Raw genomic sequence first — 20,755 nt, 5'->3', positions numbered from 1 at the left:
ATCTTTTCAGAACTACGAAATTGACACTGTCGTAGTGCTTTTCAATGGGAAATTTGTTTGTTCAAAATTGATTTAAAGAAAAAAAGGAATCCTTGGAAAAATTGCCGCCCGGCACGTGAAGGGCAAAAATTCATGGCTCTGCTTAGGGACAGCGTCAAAAATATTTTTATCGGCGAGCCGCGGCCCGCCTTGAAGCGCCGAGGCAGTGCGGCGCATAGAGTATCATGCATACCGTAAGCAAAGAACTTGGCGCTTACGGAAGCGGTGAAATCCGTGCTTACGTCTTTGCGGTATTCCATGGGTTAGCAGGAATTCTTGTTGCTTTATGCGCGTCAGTACTCCACGTTATTATGGCCAGGTTGCAATGGGACTGAGACCCAATAAACCTATAGCCATGATTAAAAGCAAACAAAATTGTTAAATGCAAAGAGAGAATATGAAAATGCATTTTCTATTGAGATGCACTACTGACTTCTGAATGTTAATTTAAAATTTAGGGTCTACTAACCGGTAGAGTCGAATTACTAGTTTGCATATCCCCTATGCTGCGAGGCAATAATGCTAAGACTTTCACACACACACAATAGCGCCCTCCACCATTCTACCCACATCGCCCTGCGACATGTCTGCCCCGGGACAGTTGGAGCTCTGGGAGGACTCCGTCGCCTGGCTCGCAGCCCTTCAACCGGCCCCCGCAGCCTCAGTCGGCTGCGTCGGCCGATGGACCCACCGACCAAAGAGGGGATGCTTCCAATCGAAGGTCAAACGCCCTGACAAGGCCAAGAAAACTGGTGCTGGGGTAACGACCAAGAGAGGCAGGGCAAAGAGTGGCTCCATTCTGGAGCGCACCGCCCGCTCTCCCAGCACCGCCTCAGGGTCTCTGAAGCCAGAGGGCATCCCCTCGACCACATGGATTCCCCCACGACGGTCGGTTACGGTCTTTTACAAGGCTATCCAACGCGAACGGCATCCGCCCACGCCATAGGCTGTGGGGCGCTAGCCATGGGGAAGAGGATTGATTTGATGGTGCAGAGTCGGGTACCTGGGATTCCCCCGGAATACCCCACTCACAGGGCCCTCGTCTTTGGGTTTCACCCGTTGCTCGGGTATCCCTGTAACTCAGGCTTCCTCTGAGAGGGCCTCGGATTCGTCCCGTGACCGGGTATCGAACAAGAGGCAGAAGCCCAGAAAGGACCGTCATTTTCGGTCATCTGGCGAGTCTTTGCCTGACGCCCATAGGAAACGTCATCGGGGTGGCGAACCGCTATCCCGAGACGAATTCCTGATGGTATTTTGCTTGTTGCTGTATCTCAACGAATATAAAAGCTATGATGTTAAAACTTTGGCATCGGATAGACAAAGACTTGGTCAACATTTGAAAAGTTAGCGCCAAAATCATACGACCTTAACTTCCAGGTCGTTACCCTGGGTCAAAGTTCGCCTTCGTGTTTTTGGCGAGCTGCAGAGCAGTGCGAGCCTATGTAGAACCAATTTCTGTCTGTCTGTCCGTCCGGCCGTCCGCGTTAAAGTTTTTTGGAAATGTTAAAGTTGTGAAGAAATGAAATGATAAAGAAATGTTGAATGGTTTAAGTTTAAGTCTTTGAGTTGAGTTGTTTTGGTATGAACAAGCCCAAGTGAGAATGTTAAATATATAATTGCCAGTAATTTTTTGGTAATTTTCAGCTATGTTTTCAAATAATGTTTTTTGAATAAACAAATGTTAAAGGTTTTGGTATAAAAAAAAAGTTAAAGTTTTTGAAATGTCAAAAATGTTAAAGTTTTTTTCAGGCTAAAACATCTGGATTAAAAAAAATATCAAATTAAAATCTTAGTGTTTTTTATAGTTTGTTTTAAACAAAATTCAAACTACAACAATGAAAACCTTAAATGGTCGTAACTCCTTATTGCAATGATGTATCGATTAAAAACTTTAATCAAATATTGCTGCTTACATGTATGTTATATGAAAAGATAAAACTCAAAGATCACTGGTTAATAATAATAATAATAATAATAATAATAATAATAATAACAGTATTTATAAAGCGCCAAATTGCCAAAGGATACAAGGCGCTGAGAAGGAAAGAAGAGGGAAAAAGACAGAACAAAGATAAAGATGACCAGCTACGAAGAGGCAAAAAGGTGGGTTTTGAGAGCACGTTTGAAGGCTGGGACACTGTTTGAGCTTCTGGTAAGGGTAGGTAGAGAATTCCATAGTCGAGGAGCAGCAATTGAAAATGCCCTATCACCTGCAAGTTTATGGGTTTTGTAAACTGAAAGGGATTTACCAGTAGTAGAGCGAAGAGAGTAAGAAGATGTCTGGAGTGAAAGGAGAGAGGAGAGATAATCCGGGGCACAGTGATTGAGGGATTTATATGTGTGGACCATTGTACGGAATTGAATGCGTTGGGCAACTGGAAGCCAGTGTAATTGCTTGAGAAGTGGAGATGAGTGAGTGAATTTGGGCAGCTGAAAGATAAGTCTGGCACAGCGGTTTTGGAGCCATTGAAGGCGGGAAACATCTTTCTGTGAAACACCATTCAGGAGGCAGCAGCCATAGTCCAGCTTGGACAGAATTAAGGCACGGACAGCATTATGGCAGGCGCTGAAATCAAGAAACCTCCTGATCCGGCTTAGGTTGCGTATATGCCAGTTAAGAGAGCGACAGAGCTGAGTAATGTGAGCAGACATGGACATGTTGCGATCGAAAACAACACCCAAGTTTCTGACAGATGGAGAAGGATGAATTTGAGTGCCATTGAGATTAAAGGTGAGGTGATCCAGATTTTTGAGGTGAGTGGAAGAGGCTGCAATGAAGAATTCCGTCTTATCCGGGTTCATCTTGAGCTTATTATTGACCAACCAGGATTGAAGTTCGTTGACACACCGAGACAAACGAAACAAAGCACAGTTAGCATCTCCAGGGCGGGAGGGGTTGAATGTTAAGAACAACTGTACATCATCAGCATACATGTGGTACTGGATTGAGTGACGTCGAATAAGTTGACCAATGGTGTGGGAGTAACATCTGAGGTCCAATGACGGAGCCCTGAGGAACGCCATATTTGAGCTTTGCTTCAGTAGAGAGGGCATCCTTAACACAAACCTGGCTAGATCTATCACTCAAGTATGTGTGGAACCACTGGTGAACAACTCCATCTAAACCAAAGTCACATGTGAGCCGCTGAAGGAGAATATTGTGGTCAACTGTATCGAAAGCGGTCGACAAGTCTACCATGATGAGAAAAACGGCCTGGTGTGAATCAATAGCTCTGAGAAAAGCATCTTGAACTGTAAGAAGTGCTGTTTCAGTGCTATGGCAAGGACGGTAGGCAGACTGCAAAGGCTCAGACAAGTCATTAGATTTGACAAAAGAAGCAACCTGTGAGGAGACTACCTTTTCAATGATTTAGAGGAACATTGAGTTAATTCTTCCACAGTTACAAGATCAAAGCTACACATATTACAATTCAACGGTTTGTTATCAGTTGGGAGACAATTACCAGAGTTAATACTGTCAACTTCAGAACGAATATTATCAACTTTGTTCACAAAGAAATCCTGAAATTCATTGGCAAGGTTAACAGGGGAAGTAGAATCAGGTAAATGACATTTGTTATTGTTAAGTAATGTATTAACAACTTTAAACATATCTTTATAATTACAGTCAGATAATTGTGCATTGTAGTAGTTCGTCTTGGCTTCAGTGATGGCAACAGAGACTTCACGCTGGGACTTGATGTAGGTTTGGTGGTCATTCTCTGCATGTAACTTTCTCCATTTCCGCTCACTGCATCGTCTTGCACGACGAGCAGCTTCAACAGTCTCATTGAACCACCTGGGCTTGCGACAAACGGTGCGGGAACGGGTAGTTGGCGGAGCATGGAGATCAAAAACTTCCCGGCAACCACAGTTGTAGCCAGCGACAAGATCATTTATGTCATCATGGGCAGACAATGATACAACGTCCATCCTGGCAGCAAGATCATGACCGAAGGCTTCAGAGTCAATAGATCTGAAGTTATGTGATATATATATGTAGTCTTCATATCACGGGGTTTGTCAAGGTCGAGGTTAAACTTGATGACAAGGTGATCAGAAGAGTGGGGGTGGTATATGGAGTAAGAGGTTTTTGATCAATAAGGGTGTCGTCGTCTTTCACTATCACGAAGTCAAGAGTATGGCCAGCTGTGTGAGTTGGATCGTGAATTAACTGGCGGTAGTTCAATGAAGCGATGATGGTAGTGAAGGCTTTTATTTCTGGTTTAGATGGACAGTCATAGTGACGGTTGAAATCCCCGAGTACCACACATCTACCTGGAAGATGCTCCAAAGCACATACGAAGTCTTCAAATTCAGCCAGAAAATCGGTGACAGAGGATGAAGGGGGTCTGTACACGATGGCAAAATTGATGTTGCTATGACGGTATGTAACAAGTGCATATTCAAAAGTGCTTGACGGAGGGAGAACACTGTTCCTAAGTTGAAGGTTCAATTGGCTCTTGAACACAATACCAATGCCCCCGCCACGGCCAGACTGACGAGGTGCACTCGGTACCGAGTAACCAGGTGGGCACATGTCACCCATAACTACCTGATCATCGGCTTTCAACCAAGTCTCGGTAAGGATCGTGATATCTGTATCGTGTTCAAGAATCATCTCACACACTAAATCTGTCTTATTCCTTATGGACTGTGCATTCCATAGGATAGCACTAGCAGTCTTATGTAGTAGTCGGTGTGGGGGTTGATCTACAGGGGTATCATTATCATAGTTACCAGAGACCAAGATGGTGGTTGATTTCTTGCCAGCCCGTTTTCCTCTCCGAACACCGTGTCTAGTTTAACACTGCTTTTATACAATAATAAATTTGATTGTATTTCATTTGGTACATTTGTTCTGAACCTGCGTTTGTTGCAACCAGCATAAGAATTTTGTTTTGCATATTTCTGACCTTGATGTGGAAGTGGTGATGACTTGAACAGCCTACATAAATTAACGCTAGACAAATATTGTATAGGATTAGCCATATTGTGAACAACGATGGTCAAACTATGGGTTCCAGAGGCAAACTTATTTGTGAATTTATAAACTTTAATTTGTTATTGTATGTTTTAATTACGTGTGTAGGATTCTTCTTTAGAGAGTGATCGCAGTGAGCTCAAGTACTCTTTACACCAGATCAGCCGGAGAAATGTGCAACAGGTAAATTTACAATAAATTAAACACCGATAAAGGATTTGGGTACTTTTGTAACACAAAACACAATGTCCAGAGAGTCACACTAAACTTACACCGTTTGAAGATAATGATAGTAGAAAGCATACCTTAAAATATCAGTTGGCACTGAGGTGCTGAAGTTTTTAGTAAAACAATGTCATGAAAATACCTTTTTACATGTTACAATAATTTTCGTCTCATGATCACTGAGACAATCTTTTTTTGTCATGACATTGTTTTACTAATTCCTGAAAAACTACAGCACCTCAACAACTAATACTTTCAGGGAAGCTTTATACTATCATTATCTTCAAACTGTGTAAGTTTAATGTAAATCTGTGGACATTGTGTTTTTTGCCTACAAAAATCATTGTTGATAGTATTCTGGATGAATCTCAACCCTGCCCAAGCAAAAATTGCATGTCATTCCATGATTATGGTTAAAATCATATTATGCATATTGTAATACCCACACAATGTTATTGCTTAGACCTGTGGGATATTAGTCAGTTATGAACACAAACATCAGAAAAAGTATTACACTATTCATAATAAATGGTGGTTTTAATATTATAAGTTCTTTTTTTATAGACTGCTGAATAGCTTTTGAGGTGGTATAGTTTGTATATTATTGCAAACAAAAACCTAGATGGAACATTTTTCTTGTATTGTTTTTATTTTATTTATGCAAATTTAAAGCATGAACAGAGGTTGATCTACTGATGGTAACAGTTACAGGTAACAGCAGAAAGTTGTACTTAGCTGTTCCAAACTTCCGTCGGAACAGCTATTGTAATCTTTGAGTTTAAAAAATGTTTTGTTTCCTTTTTCGAAATCTTAAAAACAAGGGATATATGACAGATTTGAGACTCATATTGAATCGAAGCTTAGTACGTAACTTAATCACTCCACTTGGTGTTTAATTTCTTATTCATAAATACCTAAGACAGTTTATCCATTCTGATTGGTAGAGAGGGCACCACGAGGGGTTGTTTGAACGGATGATATAATACCAGTAAAAAGTGTTATAACATGGGCGTGACACGCGAGCTTGCACCATCCTACACAGCGCTTATAAGACATCATCTATTTATAAGGAGTTGTTTACCCGAGGGCCTTACCATACATAGCTGGAGGGTTGTTGTGTTGAAAGAAATCATTGAAGAATTATAATTTTTGCATTTATTTTACCTTTTGACCAAGAAGTGTTGATGTTTTTTGACCGAAAAGTGTGTTGAATCGGTTTTTAGCTAGTGGTTTAAACCCGCCGAGGCCTGGTTCTTGATATACCTCGACTTCGTCTTGGTAAAATTATCAAGTCCAGGCCTTGGCGCGGGTTTAAACCATTAGTTGAAAACCTCTTCACCACACATTGATTCCCTTAATTAATTAGCTGAGTTACAATGACATGAATATTTAATTAGGTAATTTTGTTCCAACCATATCTCACAAAAGTAAGGTCCGATTTTCAAATTTTCTTCAGATATTGATTCTCTTGGTATTGAAGTTGTGCCTAATGAAGTAAATTTATATCTTGATATTATTTTTATTAAATATATACATTAACTTTATAATATAAAAAATTACTCCAAATGTGATCAGATCTAATGGCACCACGAGTTATTGTGTTTCTTACCAAGCTAATGATCTGAGGTTCAAATCCCGCCGGAACCCCGACGAAAACAATATAATGCAGCATACGTTTCACTTAGAAATATGTACCTACAGTAAAACAAACAGACCTTCAAATTCTTTTTTCAAATTTTTGGCTCATGAGCCTGGAAATATAAATGATCCTGATTTTGTCCTTGCTCAGCACAATCTTTGATGTACATTCTACCCGGGGAAGTTTTTTACATGGTTCTATGATTACGAATAATAAAGCAAAGACGACAACAAAAACTTGTTCGCGAGTAGCGCTTTTTTTGGCAGTTTTTCACTCTATGTTGTCAATCACCACAAAGTGCCACACTTTTCTTACTGAAACCTATCACTGAAGACAAACCTATGTGGACATAAAAACTTGTTTCTTTATTTATTTGGCTTTGAGTATGCGAATTGATTGATTGATTCATTCACATTTTATTAATGAAAAATTGAAATAGCCTATAATTTATGTGTTTTGTGATGAAACATTGAATGATGTTATGTTACAAATCTACATTAACAAGCAGAATGGTTATGAATGAGCGAAACTGTAATGAATAAGGCGCCTTGTCAAAACCTCCAAGCCGTTCCATTCCGCATGCATTCTGCGGGAGTCCGCGGATTTTTGTAACAAAAGAACCCGTAGCAACCGGGCATGTCCACGGCCACGACGGCTCATTTACATGTCAATAAACATGAATATTCCGGGGGCTCCGCGGAGCGACCGGTCGGCCATTGTAAGGTCCAGCTTATGAGCTGACCGGTGGAACCGCGGAGGAACGTAGGTGGTTAACAATGGTTTTACCTTTGCAGATTAAAAAGCAAAGTAAGGGTGGATGTGTAACTAAAATCCATTTCCTCCAATGTGTGATTTTTAAGACTTGGTTGGGCCTACATAACCAAAACATGAATTTTAAAAATGGTTGTCTTTATTCCCGGCTTCGACTGACAAAAGTTCCAGGCTACGTGCAAACTCCGTTCCAAGTGGGTCAGAGTATCCAGGGGACAATTTTAACTGTTCGTTCTTACTTTCCAAGTGGAAAACATTAGTTTCTTATTTATAAAATCCCAAGTCACCGTCACCAATAAACAAATATACACACCTGTGCGAGTGTGTCTCCATGTCAAAACAACCAGATAGTCTGGTTTGTCCAATGTCTGAGGGGGAGGAAGCCACAGTTTCAGAGACCGGTGTTTTTATTGGCTGTTGAATTTCCATATAGCGCGTAACGAATGTTTTCATTGGTCGATTTTGCCCTACTGCCAGAGCAGCATATTGTATTCAACATCATGGAAGAAAACGTTTAGTAGTCGCGGCGGCGGTGATTTCTTATTCATTTAGCATTTTTTTTCTAACGGGAAAATTGATTAAATGTGAATGGTTTCAAGTTTAAAATCGATATTTTTGTATCAAGCATAAATGTTGCAAATTATGCTTTGCAAATTGGATCGCAACATTTGCGATGCACTTTTTACAATTGCATAGCAAATCATCAAAATTGCATCACAAATTGCGATGTGATACAGACGAAATCGTTCCCTGATTATCACATGCGCTGGATGGTGTAATTGTCTTGTCGGTGCGGCCTGTCCGCTTCCAGGAGGATGGTATTCGTGAGTAGAAAATGTATTGTTCTGGAAGAGCACGGCCAGTCCGCGTCCAAGCCGCTGATATTCATGACCTGAAAATACAACTTGTTTATTCATGAGACTTATTGTTATACTAACAATAGCGCCCGGCAAGGATAGCTCATTAACTTCGCCGCGCTTCAACGCACATGGCCGTTCTTCCGCGGACTGTCCGAGGTCCTTAGCAACGGCGGTATTTGCTGTCCAGTACGCAGACTGTCAGCGGAGGAACGCCCGGGAGGTTTTGACAAGGCGCCTAAGCGAAATGGTTACGATGTGTTAAAGCCTTGTGAGTTTTAGTGTTTGTACTTCTGTCGTGATACACTGTATTCAGAGTCTATTAAGTATATCAGCGATGTCTCTCCTCCTTTGTTGACCCCCTTCTTCTCACGCGATTGTCATTCACATCATTTTGACCATCTACATCCAAGTCATCATCATTGTTGTACTCCAGCTCAGGGAAGTCACGATCATCATCTTGTAGGTACTTGGCAACGTTGTGGAGTGTCAGAACAAAGGGTAACCTATCCGCCTCCCCAGTTCAAACTACAATAAATAATACGTGAAAGACAACTTATAGGGCCCAGTTTATGGTTTTACTTAAAAATACGCACAATTTTCCCCTGAAAATCACCTTTCTCCGCTGATTGTTTGGATTCAACCTTAAAAAAATCACCAGAAAGTGCCCGAATCGCCAACCAATTCGTGATCAGGATGTACACCTCGCACATCGACCACAAACAGTCACATCATTTCCTATTTGGGCTTGTACTCTCTGATCGTTAAATTACATATACAATGAATACAACAAATGTTAAACTCTAGAGGGCATTTTTAGAACAGTTCAATTACACAAAGCTTAACACCCTTTATTGGTGAAATATACAGCACATCAAGTGATAGCATACATAAACAGTTACCGTATTTTCCTGCGGATAAGACGCGTCTTATCTGACTTTTTAGACCCCAAAAACATTGATGCGTCTTATCTTTCGGTGCGCCTTGTCTGCTGACGATTCAGCAAAATCATTCAGAATGAGCGGAGTGATTCTATCTATTGATATACATGGCTCTGCTTACCATAAGGGAAGAATCAGCGTTTACGGAAGCAGGGAATTCTGCCCTTAGGTTAAGTGTATTTTACAGCTTAGCAACGAACATTTGCTTGAGTGTGTGCATTAACCCTCAACGCTAGCACAGAAGCGGAGAAAGGTGATTTTCAGGGAAAAATTGTGCGTATTTATAAGTAAAACCATAAACTGGGCCCTATAAGTTGTCTTTCACGTATTATTTATTGTAGTTTGAACTGGGGAGGCGGATAGGTTACCCTTTGTTCTGACACTCCACAACGTTGCCAAGTACCTACAAGATGATGATCGTGACTTCCCTGAGCTGGAGTACAACAATGATGATGACTTGGATGTAGATGGTCAAAATGACGTGAATGACCATCGCGTGAGAAGAAGGGGGTCAACAAAGGAGGAGAGACATCGCTGATATACTTAATAGACTCTGAATACAGTGTATCACAACAGAAGTACAAACACTAAAACTCACAAGGCTTTTACACATTATTTGCATTTATTTTTGCTGAAGAAAATTAAAAAGGGTTTTTTCTTAGTCAGTAAATAAAGTAATTTCAAATATTAAGCATTTTTCTTCTGTTTATTACCTCTTTACAGCCTATTTTATAAAAATAAAGAAGTTCCAGTAATTTTTGAAACAGTAAAATTTCAATAGAAATTCAATGCTGTGCATACAAATTTTGTCCTTTAACTTTTAAGTTAAGTCTGAGAAGCCCCTAGGCATACATATACAGAAATATAAACAAACAACTGTTTTTGTTCAAATAATTTGTTGTAGAGATTCTTTTTCTTAAAAATTTCAGTCACTAGTGTGAAATAAATTTCAAAATAAATAGAACATAATTAAAAAATTTACTAGGTACAGTTTTTGCTTGGGTACAATTATACTGTCTGTTGCTGCATACGTATAAGTTTCAGCTGCTCTAATAAGACCAATCTTTGTAACTCTGCCGTAGACAGCTGTTTCGTTTCCTCTGTTTCTGTGAGTGAAGACTTCATCATCTTGTCAGGTCTAAGGGGGGAGGGCGTTGGATCCACTTGATTCAGTCTGTTCCTGTCGAGACCGCTTGAACCCACCATGATGATTTTGATTCTTTCTAATGACTTCTTGATGCCAACACTCAAACCACCTATAGTTAAAAAAACAGTGCAAGAATTACATGTTACAATATAATGTACTTCAGTACATGTACAATGTACATAGAATTTAATTGTTTTATTTTTCAATCTGATTCTTTGTTTGAAATCTCTCTTACCTACCACCGCATTAAATACTGGACTATGCTGTACTGGCAGCAGATCCAGCAGCGTTTTCTCCCAGTTCTTTAGTATCAGTGGTTTGTTTCCGGTCTTGGTCAAATCAGACTTCAGTTTCACAACATTTTTCATGTTGTTAATCTTCTTCATCAGCTGTTTGTCAGTGATGACGAGGCTAGTCGCGTGCTCATAATCTGCTCTCATCTTCTTTACTGCACTCTCCTTCTCTGCTCAAATTTTTGGCACTTGTGATTTTGTCAATAAGACACTTTAATTTTTCAGAAGTTTAATGAAAACTTGTTGCTTTGATTCTGGAGGTCCAGTTGAATCTCCTTCATCAAACTGATAATTGTCAGAATTGAAACCACTCATGGCTGACTTGTAAATATCCACATGTGTAAGTGTTACTGTCGATCCAAATGCTGCTTGGGTTGTGTGTGTGTGTGTGCAGTGCGTACGTAGACGTGAATGGGAGTTGTCATACAAAGGAATCCTTTTGTTAACATCCATTCAGCCATGGCAGACAGCTTAATCACAGAAGTAATTACTCCAAAGCATTAAGTGAGTGCTTTGCAGTAACAGAATAAGTTTATTCATACGGAATTTAGAAGATGCTTTTTCTAAATGCTTTTACTTAGAAGTTAATGCTTTTACTTTTTGCTAGTTCTTTGCAGTATTTTTGAAAACTAATAATGACAATATTCATGTGCCCCTTTTAATTTTTGCAAGTAATAATTCTCAAGGGAAACTGACCGGGTGTATTTTACATAATTTTGGGATGATCCAAGAAGAATTTAACAAAATTTGTTTTACTTTTGTGCTTTATATACCTCTAGAACAAGGATAATCATGGACTTTCAAAGCTTCAAAAAACGCTACGTAGTGACATTGAACAGGGAGGAATAACAAAGCTGATTGAAGAGGAGGATGAGAGACATGGACAAAGTAGTCACCAGGACCAACATCTTGAGTCAACACTTCACAACAAAAACACAACTTGTAGATCAGAAAATAATGCTAAGGAAACTTTGTTGCCAGAGCATGAAGAAAAACTGCAGCAGGTAAGAAGACTATAATGTATTAGTATTCATCATACATACCCATGACCAGAAGTCAAATTCTCACTAGTCCATTCCACATCATGTGCCAGATGCTACTTTGCTGTATACCAAGCACACTTGCGAGTATTCACCCAAATGGTAAATACAAAAGACAAGTAGACTGACAAAGCTTCAAAGAGCGCTACGCAGTGACATTGAACAGGGAGGATCATCTACTTTTCATGTGCTTTGCGATTTTGAAACAGTTTGGTGTTGCTCTTATGCAAGAACATTGCCCTAGTGACCCCAACACATGAATAGATAGTGGCACATGTTAATGTCAATCAATGTTTTCTGGAGCTCAATTATGCCTAACTAGAGAACATACATGTACACCTCAAACATGTGTACATATGAGGTGTAAAACAAATATTACATTAAGTAGGATTGGAAACTTTATAGAAGAGTTTGCGGTAACACCATGTAATGACTTTCTCTAAATGAGTTGGGGTGGTTCTGAAAAGAACCATTGGGTTAACTCGACGTTTCGATCAGTATGCTCTGATCACATTCTCCAGAAGACGATCAGAGCATACTGATCGAAACGTCGAGTTAACCCAACGGTTCTTATCAGAACCACCCCAACTCATTTAGAGAAAGTCATTACATGGTGTTACCGCAAACTCTTCTATAAATATTACATTGTTCTCTTTGGGTGAACAGTTGAAATAAGCTCCCCTCAGTATTGGAAGTTGATGTACTAGTTTTTGTCGCTTTTCAATACCTCAGCAAGCTAGAACTGACCTTCAAACCATGTTATATTTGGACGTAGTAGAATGCCACTACAGGGGTCGAAATTAACGGGGCCTGCTGGCCCGTGACCAGTGAAAATGTCTCTGGGCCACCCAATTCATCAAAACTGATAGCCCGCGGGGATAGTCTTAAATAATTATAGGGCCACTGATTTTCCGCGATCGCAGAAAACGGACGGAATTCGCGGAAACCGCCTTTTTTTTTCTTTTTTTTTTCTTGACGCTAAATCTATTGAAATGTCATTCTTTATTAAGATTCTTTTTGTTAAACTAAAAACGCATCAGAAATCAGACCATTAAAAAGTACGAGATCGTAACCGTGGATCATTCTGTTCTACTTCACACCATCCTCCATGTTTACACACACCATGTACACACGTTGTTAACATGGTTAAGCGAGGGCATTATTCGCGGCACATTTTATAAAATTTTTTGTTTACCCAAATTGCATTTTCCCAACAATAATACACAAACTAGCTTACCTATGATCTATAAGTACACATACAATGTTTTTTCATCTCGGAAAGGTCTAAAATAAAACCGTAAACTGTCAACATTCTGTCGCCAAAGCGAAAACAAAATGGCTGACATTTTGTTTGTGGATGGAGAACGGTCACGTCCATAGACTTGTTCCCAAGTCTTTGATCATGCTGAAACAGCGCCCTTTTGTGGATACACTCCTGTTATTAGCCTACAATGTGGCTGATGCAGAGAATCAACTGCAGTTTTAGACTTGGAATCAAGTCTATCACATCATGTGCATTGATACTGTAGTCACAGTGCAACCTTTTTACCCCGACTACATGTTTTTGTTTCATCGAACAGCAGTATACGAAATAATCCACAATAAAAAATATAAAAAATTAAAGTATTTTTTTGAAATTTGTCATTTCATTGTCAGATTTTACGAAGTCAGCAGTGCAACTTATCTCAAATTGATTTTTATAAGTGCGTCCCTGGGTATTAAACAACCTTTTATCTAATTAAAAAAACATGAAATGGAATTTTTTGTGCCTGAAACGGAATTCATGTTTTTGCTAAACGGAATTTGTACTTTTCTGAAACGGAAAATCAGTGGCCCTATAATTATCTTTCTCAAAATATTGCTGTATCTGGACTGTCCAGCTGCCTAATACACGTCCAATGAAATTATATAATAATAAAATAATAATAAAACCATTCTTACATAGCGCATACCACCGTGAGGTCCCTATGCACTGGGTTTTGAATTGTTCTGATGTCTCAGCCTGTTTAACAACCTCTGGAAGACTGTTCCATAACTGAACTGCTGCATATTGGAAAGAGCGGGAACCGTTGGTCTTTGTTTGGATTCAACCTTAAAAAAATCACCAGAAAGTGCCCGAATCGCCAACCAATTCGTGATCAGGATGTACACCTCGCACATCGACCACAAACAGTCACATCATTTCCTATTTGGGCTTGTACTCTCTGATCGTTAAATTACATATATACAATGAATACAACAAATGTTAAACTCTAGAGGGCATTTTTAGAACAGTTCAATTACACAAAGCTTAACACCCTTTATTGGTGAAATATACACTGTACAGCACATCAGGTGATAGCATACATAAACAGTTATCGTATTTTCCTGCGGATAAGACGCGTCTTATCTGACTTTTTAGACCCCAAAAACATCGATGCGTCTTATCTTACGGTGCGCCTTGTCTGCTGACGATTGATTTTTTTTTGATGATCACTGCGTGAAATAAAAAAAACCTTCATGTCCAGTTCAAATCAACGATCTTTGTGTGAAGAATCCTTACTCAATAATGCCGTCGAACAAGGCTATTCAGACACTGAGACCGTATTTTCGTTCGAACAATGCTGCAATCCCCCAGACGGTCCAATTCCAACAACGATGCAACGTGTTTATTCCCCATGACCGTGCTTTCATTCCATTAATGCCGCAATGCGTCTAGCTTTCGGTCCAACAGACGTCGGAGGTGTACAAATGTTTTGCTGTGTGGCCGGGTATTCATTCCGAAAACGATTGACAGTCAATAACTTCATACAAACGTCATTCACCCAACCGCTATTATATTGTGTGGTAAACTTTGAGGGTTTTTACAACGATCTCTGAAGTGTGCTTTAGGCTGAACATATTTTAAAAGGATGGGGTAATAATTTATTTTTGTATTTGCCTCTTTTTAGACCTTTGTGATTGATAAGTGCTTTGGGAACTTAACTGTCATCTTTGGTAGGACAAGAGTTTTATATTATTGTTACAATAAACGTTCAAAGCGTATTAATATTTATTGCCTCTTTTTAGACGTTTGCTTTTAGAAAGTATTATGGGAACGTAGCATTATCTTACTAGGATATGATTTGTATTTGTTTGAAAGGCCAAATAAAATAATACAACACTAGCCAAAACTAGACATAGAATTTTTGTTAATTACAAAAATACGGTGTTCGGTTGGGCGTTACGTGATGACGTAGTTCAAAAACATTGAACCATGAAGATGACTTTTTCTACAACGTGTCGTTAATTTTTATAGTTAAACTTGTGTCACAGTTTTTAACGACTCATTTTTTCTTCACAAATGCAATATTTTTGTGTGAGATTGGCTTTAGGTTTTAATTTGCAATTTATGGAAACCCTTTTACAATTTAGCTACCCCTGCACGGGATGATGTACACAGATTTTATAATCAACAGCGCCCTCTTTTGTTGGACAAACGAGAGCTCTGTTGGGATTCCCCCCAAAACGTTCGCGCCATATGATTTTTACACATTATAAACATTGTTTTATTGTTCTTTAATACCTGATGACATAATTAGGCCTGTGTTGTCTTAAAAATACTAAGGTTCAACTATCTATTGAGTTTCAAGGTTCAAATCGATCTCAATCTTGAGTTATGCCGTAGATAAGCTCAAAAGTAGTTTTTTTTATGAAAAAAAAACACGAAGGCGAACTTTGACCCAGGGTAACGACCCGGAAGTTAAGGTCGTACGATTTTAGCGTTAACTTTTCAAATGTTGTCCAAGTCTTTATCTATCCGATGCCCAAATATGAACATCATAGCTTTTATATTTGTTGAGATACAGCAACAAGCAAATGGTCATTTTTTAACATTAAAAACCCTGTCATGATGTCATCATTCCAAAAAAGTGGTGGTTTCATCAACTCACTGGTGCCTATGTACATAGTAAGTGTAAAGTTTATACAAGCTTAACTTTTGTTTAAAAGCTCAAAAGTTGTTTTTCGATGAAAAAACACGAATCAAAAAACACGAAGGCGAACTTTGACCCAGGGTAACGAGCCGGAAGTTAAAGTCGTACGATTTTAGTGTTAACTTTTCAAATGTTTCCCAAGTCTTTATCTATCCGATGCCCAAGTATGAACATCATACATGTAGCTGTTATATTCGTTGAGATACAGCAACAAGCAAATGATCATGTTTGAACATTAAAAAACCCTGTCATGACGTCATCATTCCAAAAAAGTGGCGGTTTCATCTAATCACTATTACATATGTACATAGTAAGTTTTAAGTTTGTACAAGCTTTACTTTTGTTTTAAAGCTCAAAAGTTGTTTTTTTGATGTAAAATACACGAAGGCGAACTTTGACCCAGGGTAACGACCCGGAAGTTAAGGTCGTACGATTTTGGCGTTAACTTTTCAAATATTGTCCAAGTCTTTATCTATCCGATGCTGAAATATGAACATCATAGCTTTTCTATTCGTTGAGATACAGCAACAAGCAAATGGTCATTTTTCAAAATTAAAAACCCTATCATGACGTCATCAATGACGTCATCATTCCCCAAAAGTGGCGGTTTATTCCATTCACTATTGCCTATGAACATAGTAAGTTTTAAGTTTTTACAAGCTTTATTTTGTTTAAAAGCTCAAAAGTTGTTTTGTTGATGTAAAATACACGAAGGCGAACTTTGACCGAGGGTAACGACCCGGATAGTAAGGTCATGCGATTTTGGCGTTAACTTTTCAAATTTGTCCAAGTCTTTATCTATAGATCCGATGCTGAAATATGAACATCATAGCTTCAATATTCGTTGAGATACAGCAACAAGCAAATTGTAATTTTTCAACATTAAAAACCTTGCCATGACGTCATCAATCCAAAAAAGTGGCAGTTTCATCTACGCACTAGTGCCTATGTACAAAGTAAGTTTTAAGTTTGTACAAGCTTTACTTTTGCTTTAAAGTTCAAAAGTTGTTTTTTGATGTAAAAATGCGAAGGCGGATTCGGCGTTAACTTTTCAAATGTTGTCCAAGTCTTTATCTATCTGATGCCCAAGTATGAACATCATAGCATTCATATTCGTTGAGATACAGCGAAAAGCAAATGTCGTTTTTCAACTTTAAAAACCTTGCCATGACGTCATCAATGACGTCATCATTCCCAAAAAGTGGCGGTTTCATCTACTCACTATTGCCCATGTACATAGTAAGTTTTAAGTTTGTACAAGCTTTACTTTTGTTTAAAATTGCTGGAGAAGGTTCGCAGGGAAAGAAGAACACGAGGAAAAAACTAGACATAGTGTTTTTTGTTAATTACAAAAACACGGTGTTCGGTTGGACGTTACGTGATGAAGTAGTTCAAAAACATTGAACCATAAAGATGTTTTTTATACAATGTGTCGTTATTTTATAGTTAAACTTGTATCACACTTTTGAACGCCTTGTTTCTTCACAATGCCCCTTATTTTTGACCGCGCGAGGGCGCTATAAATAGTATTTTGATCACTTCCGGGGGTACACGCGATTCGCCCTGCACAAATTAATAGGCGTTCTGTCACTTTTGTTGCGCCGTAGTTTCAATTTGCTTTAGAGGTGGATTATAACGGCTCCTTTAAAAGTCTTATTGTCTGTGATGGATTAGATGTCTGTGGTTATAATGTGTTCCAATCTTAAAAACTGTTTTGGGTATGAATGAATATACCCCCGGAAGTGATTGAGAGCGCCCTCAGGCGGTCAAAAATATGGCCCATTGCAATATGTTTGTGTGAGATTGGCATAAGTTTTTTGTATGCAACTTATGAAAGCCCTTTAAAAATCTAGCTCACCCCTGCACTTGATGCTGTACACAGATTTGATAATCAACAGCGCCCTCTTTGGTGGGCAAAAAGAGAGCGCTGTTGGGAATTCCCCCCAAAACTTTCGCGCCATATGATTGTTACACATTTTATTGTTATTCAATACCTGATGACGTCATTATGACGTAATTAGGCCTGTGTTGTCTTAAAAATACTAAGGTTCAACTATCTATTGAGTTTCAAGGTTCAAATCGATCTCAATCTTGAGTTATGCCGTAGATAAGCTCAAAAGTTTTTTTTTTATGAAAAAAACACGAAGGCGAACTTTGACCCAGGGTAACGACCCGGAAGTTAAGGTGGTACGATTTTGACGTTAACTTTTCAAATGTTGTCCAAGTCTTTATCTATCCGATGCCCAAGTATGAACATCATAGCTTTTTCTAAAAAAGTGGCGGTTTCATCAACTCACTGGTGCCTATGTACATAGTAAGTTTTAAGTTTATACAAGCTTAACTTTTGTTTAAAATTGCTTGGGAAGGTTCAGAGGTAAAGAAGAACACGAGGAAAATTAAATCTATGAACAGATTGTTGATAGCTTTTTAATTTTCACAGAAAGTAAAAGTGTAAATCTATTACATTTATACCTTTCTTTGCACAGAAAAAAAATGCTAAGTTTAATACTTGTTAAAGCGATGTATTTTATTAGTAAAGAGCTAACTATGTGCAAAGTTTGAAGGTTTTGTGATCCTTGTGATGTTTAACTCAAGAGTAAACTTCTTAAAAGGTTAACTGGATTTGGGGAAACTTTATACGAAACAACAGTTTACTAATTTTAGACTTGTGAAGTAAATAACTGTAAAAGACTTATTTATTAAGTATTACAGAGGTTTCGCAAGTGTACGACACGGGTACAGATACAACTACGATAACTGGGATGCACGTTAGATTTTGTTTGTAAATAAACACTTATTTTGAAAAGCAATGATTTGTACACAAAGCTTTACCGTGTAGCGCGCTAAACACTGCCGTGAGTGCCGGATAGAAACACCCTTCACGAGTCGATGTCACGAATCGGCTTCCCGGTGTTTGATCAAAACATAACCAATGTTTGTCTTTTTCTGGTTGCATTTTCTCACATAATTAAAAGTCATACGTATCACTGAAGTAGGTGGCCATCTCAGCGAAGCTTCGTCTTTAATTCCGTTTTGATAATTAAGCCATGAGAAGGGCGAACAGGGGAACAATTTGACGCCGAATATGATATGAGCGGACTTCAATTGTAAAATGTTGGTACACCATTAAACTAGCGCTACGTTGTAAGTACAATGACCTGAGACTTGTCAAAACATGAATGGAAATCACGCGTACAGTCAAACGATGCACTATTCCGAGCAGAACACACAGGCCTCGTGGACTGATAAAGGTGTGATCAATGGAGCGGAACGGCCAGCCAAAGCGCTTTTGCAGTGTACGCAGTTATCACGCGGGTCAACACATCCATGGGCTTTATCATCCGATTTCGACCAGAGTTTCAGGTCAAATTGGTATCATATCTGTGGGAAAGTTTGAGCAGGATCACTCATCTATAACGGGATGCAAAATTTATGTTGAAATGTTACGTAGTTTTAGAGATCAAAAATTGTAAAATTGTTCAACTTTTGGTTTGAACCGGAAGTCAAGGTCAAATGGGGTCATTTTGTGTGTAGCGTTTTTTGAAGTTTGATCGACCTGTCCGATGATATGTAGATTGCCACCATGTGGTTCGGGAGTTATGATTTCTTTAAAATATTTAACTTTGATTTGTTGTAATTCAAAACCTGATGACGTCATCATGACATCATTAAGTTTGTGTGGTCTTATTATTAAGGTTCAATTGTCTGATGAGTTTCAATGTTAAATTCCATATCAATCTTGAGTTATGACAACAAATTGTCTTTTTTCACAAAAAACACAAAAAACACAAAGGCAGAGTTTGACCTTCCGGTACGACCGAAAGATGAGGTCATACGATTTTGGCGTTAACTTTTCAAATGTTGTCCAAGTCTTTATCTATGTGATGCCCAAGTATGAACATCATAGCATTAATATTCGTTGAGATACAGCGAAAAGCAAATGTCGTTTTTCAACTTTAAAAACCTTGCCATGACGTCATCAATGACGTCCATGACGTCATCAATGACGTCATCATTCCCAAAAAGTGGCGGTTTCATCTACTCACTGGTGCCTATGTACATAGTAAGTTTTAAGTTTATACAAGCTTAACTTTTGTTTAAAAGCTCAAAAGTTGTTTTTTGATGAAAAAACACGAATAAAAAAACACGAAGGCGAACTTTGACCCAGGGTAATGACCCGGAAGTTAAGGTCGTACGATTTTGGCGTTAACTTTTCAAATGTTGTGTAAGTCTTAAACTATCTGATGCCTAAGTATGAACATCATAGCTGTTATAATCGTTGAGATACAGCAACAAGCAAATGATCATTTTTGAACATTAAAAACCCTGTCATGACGTCATCATTGACGTCATCATTCCAAAAAAGTGGCGGTTTCATCTAATCACTATAACCTATGTACATAGTAAGTTTTAAGTTTGTACAAGCTTTGCTTTTGTTTTAAAGCTCAAAAGTTGTTTTTTTGATGAAAAAATGCGAAAGCGAACTTTGACCCAGGGTACCGACCGTAAGTTAAGTGCATACGATTTTGGCGTTAACTTTTCAAATGTTGTCCAAGTCTTTATCTATCTGATGCCCAAGTATGAACATCATAGCATTGATATTCGTTGAGATACAGCGAAAAGCAAATGTCGTTTTTCAACTTTAAAAACCTTGCCATGACGTCATCAATGACGTCATCATTCCCAAAAAGTGGCGGTTTCATCTACTCACTATTGCCTATGTACATAGTAAGTTTTAAGTTTGTACAAGCTTTACTTTTGTTTAAAATTGCTGGAGGAGGTTCGCAGGGAAAGAAGAACGCGAGGAAAACAAACCAAAAACAGAACAATAACAATAGTTGTTCGGCTGTTGGCCGAACACCTAAA

At 38.7% G+C, this 20,755-nt stretch overlaps 1 protein-coding gene across 1 annotated transcript in view; it reads left to right on the top strand.

Moving 5' to 3' along the window:
* LOC117294628 (protein FAM178B-like) overlaps positions 1-20,755 on the top strand; it is a 199,369-nt gene that overhangs the window by 40,683 nt on the left and 137,931 nt on the right. The window contains exons 4-5 of the mRNA XM_033777124.1: positions 5,132-5,206; positions 11,676-11,900. Of these exons, the coding sequence (XP_033633015.1) occupies positions 5,132-5,206; positions 11,676-11,900 (300 nt within the window). The remainder of the gene's footprint in view (positions 1-5,131; positions 5,207-11,675; positions 11,901-20,755) is intronic.

Source organism: Asterias rubens, chromosome 9 (genome assembly GCF_902459465.1).
Source record: "Asterias rubens chromosome 9, eAstRub1.3, whole genome shotgun sequence".
Lineage (NCBI taxonomy): Eukaryota > Metazoa > Echinodermata > Asteroidea > Forcipulatida > Asteriidae > Asterias > Asterias rubens.
The sequence above is the reverse complement of the archived record's forward strand: the minus strand, read 5'-3'. Positions and strand labels throughout refer to the sequence as shown.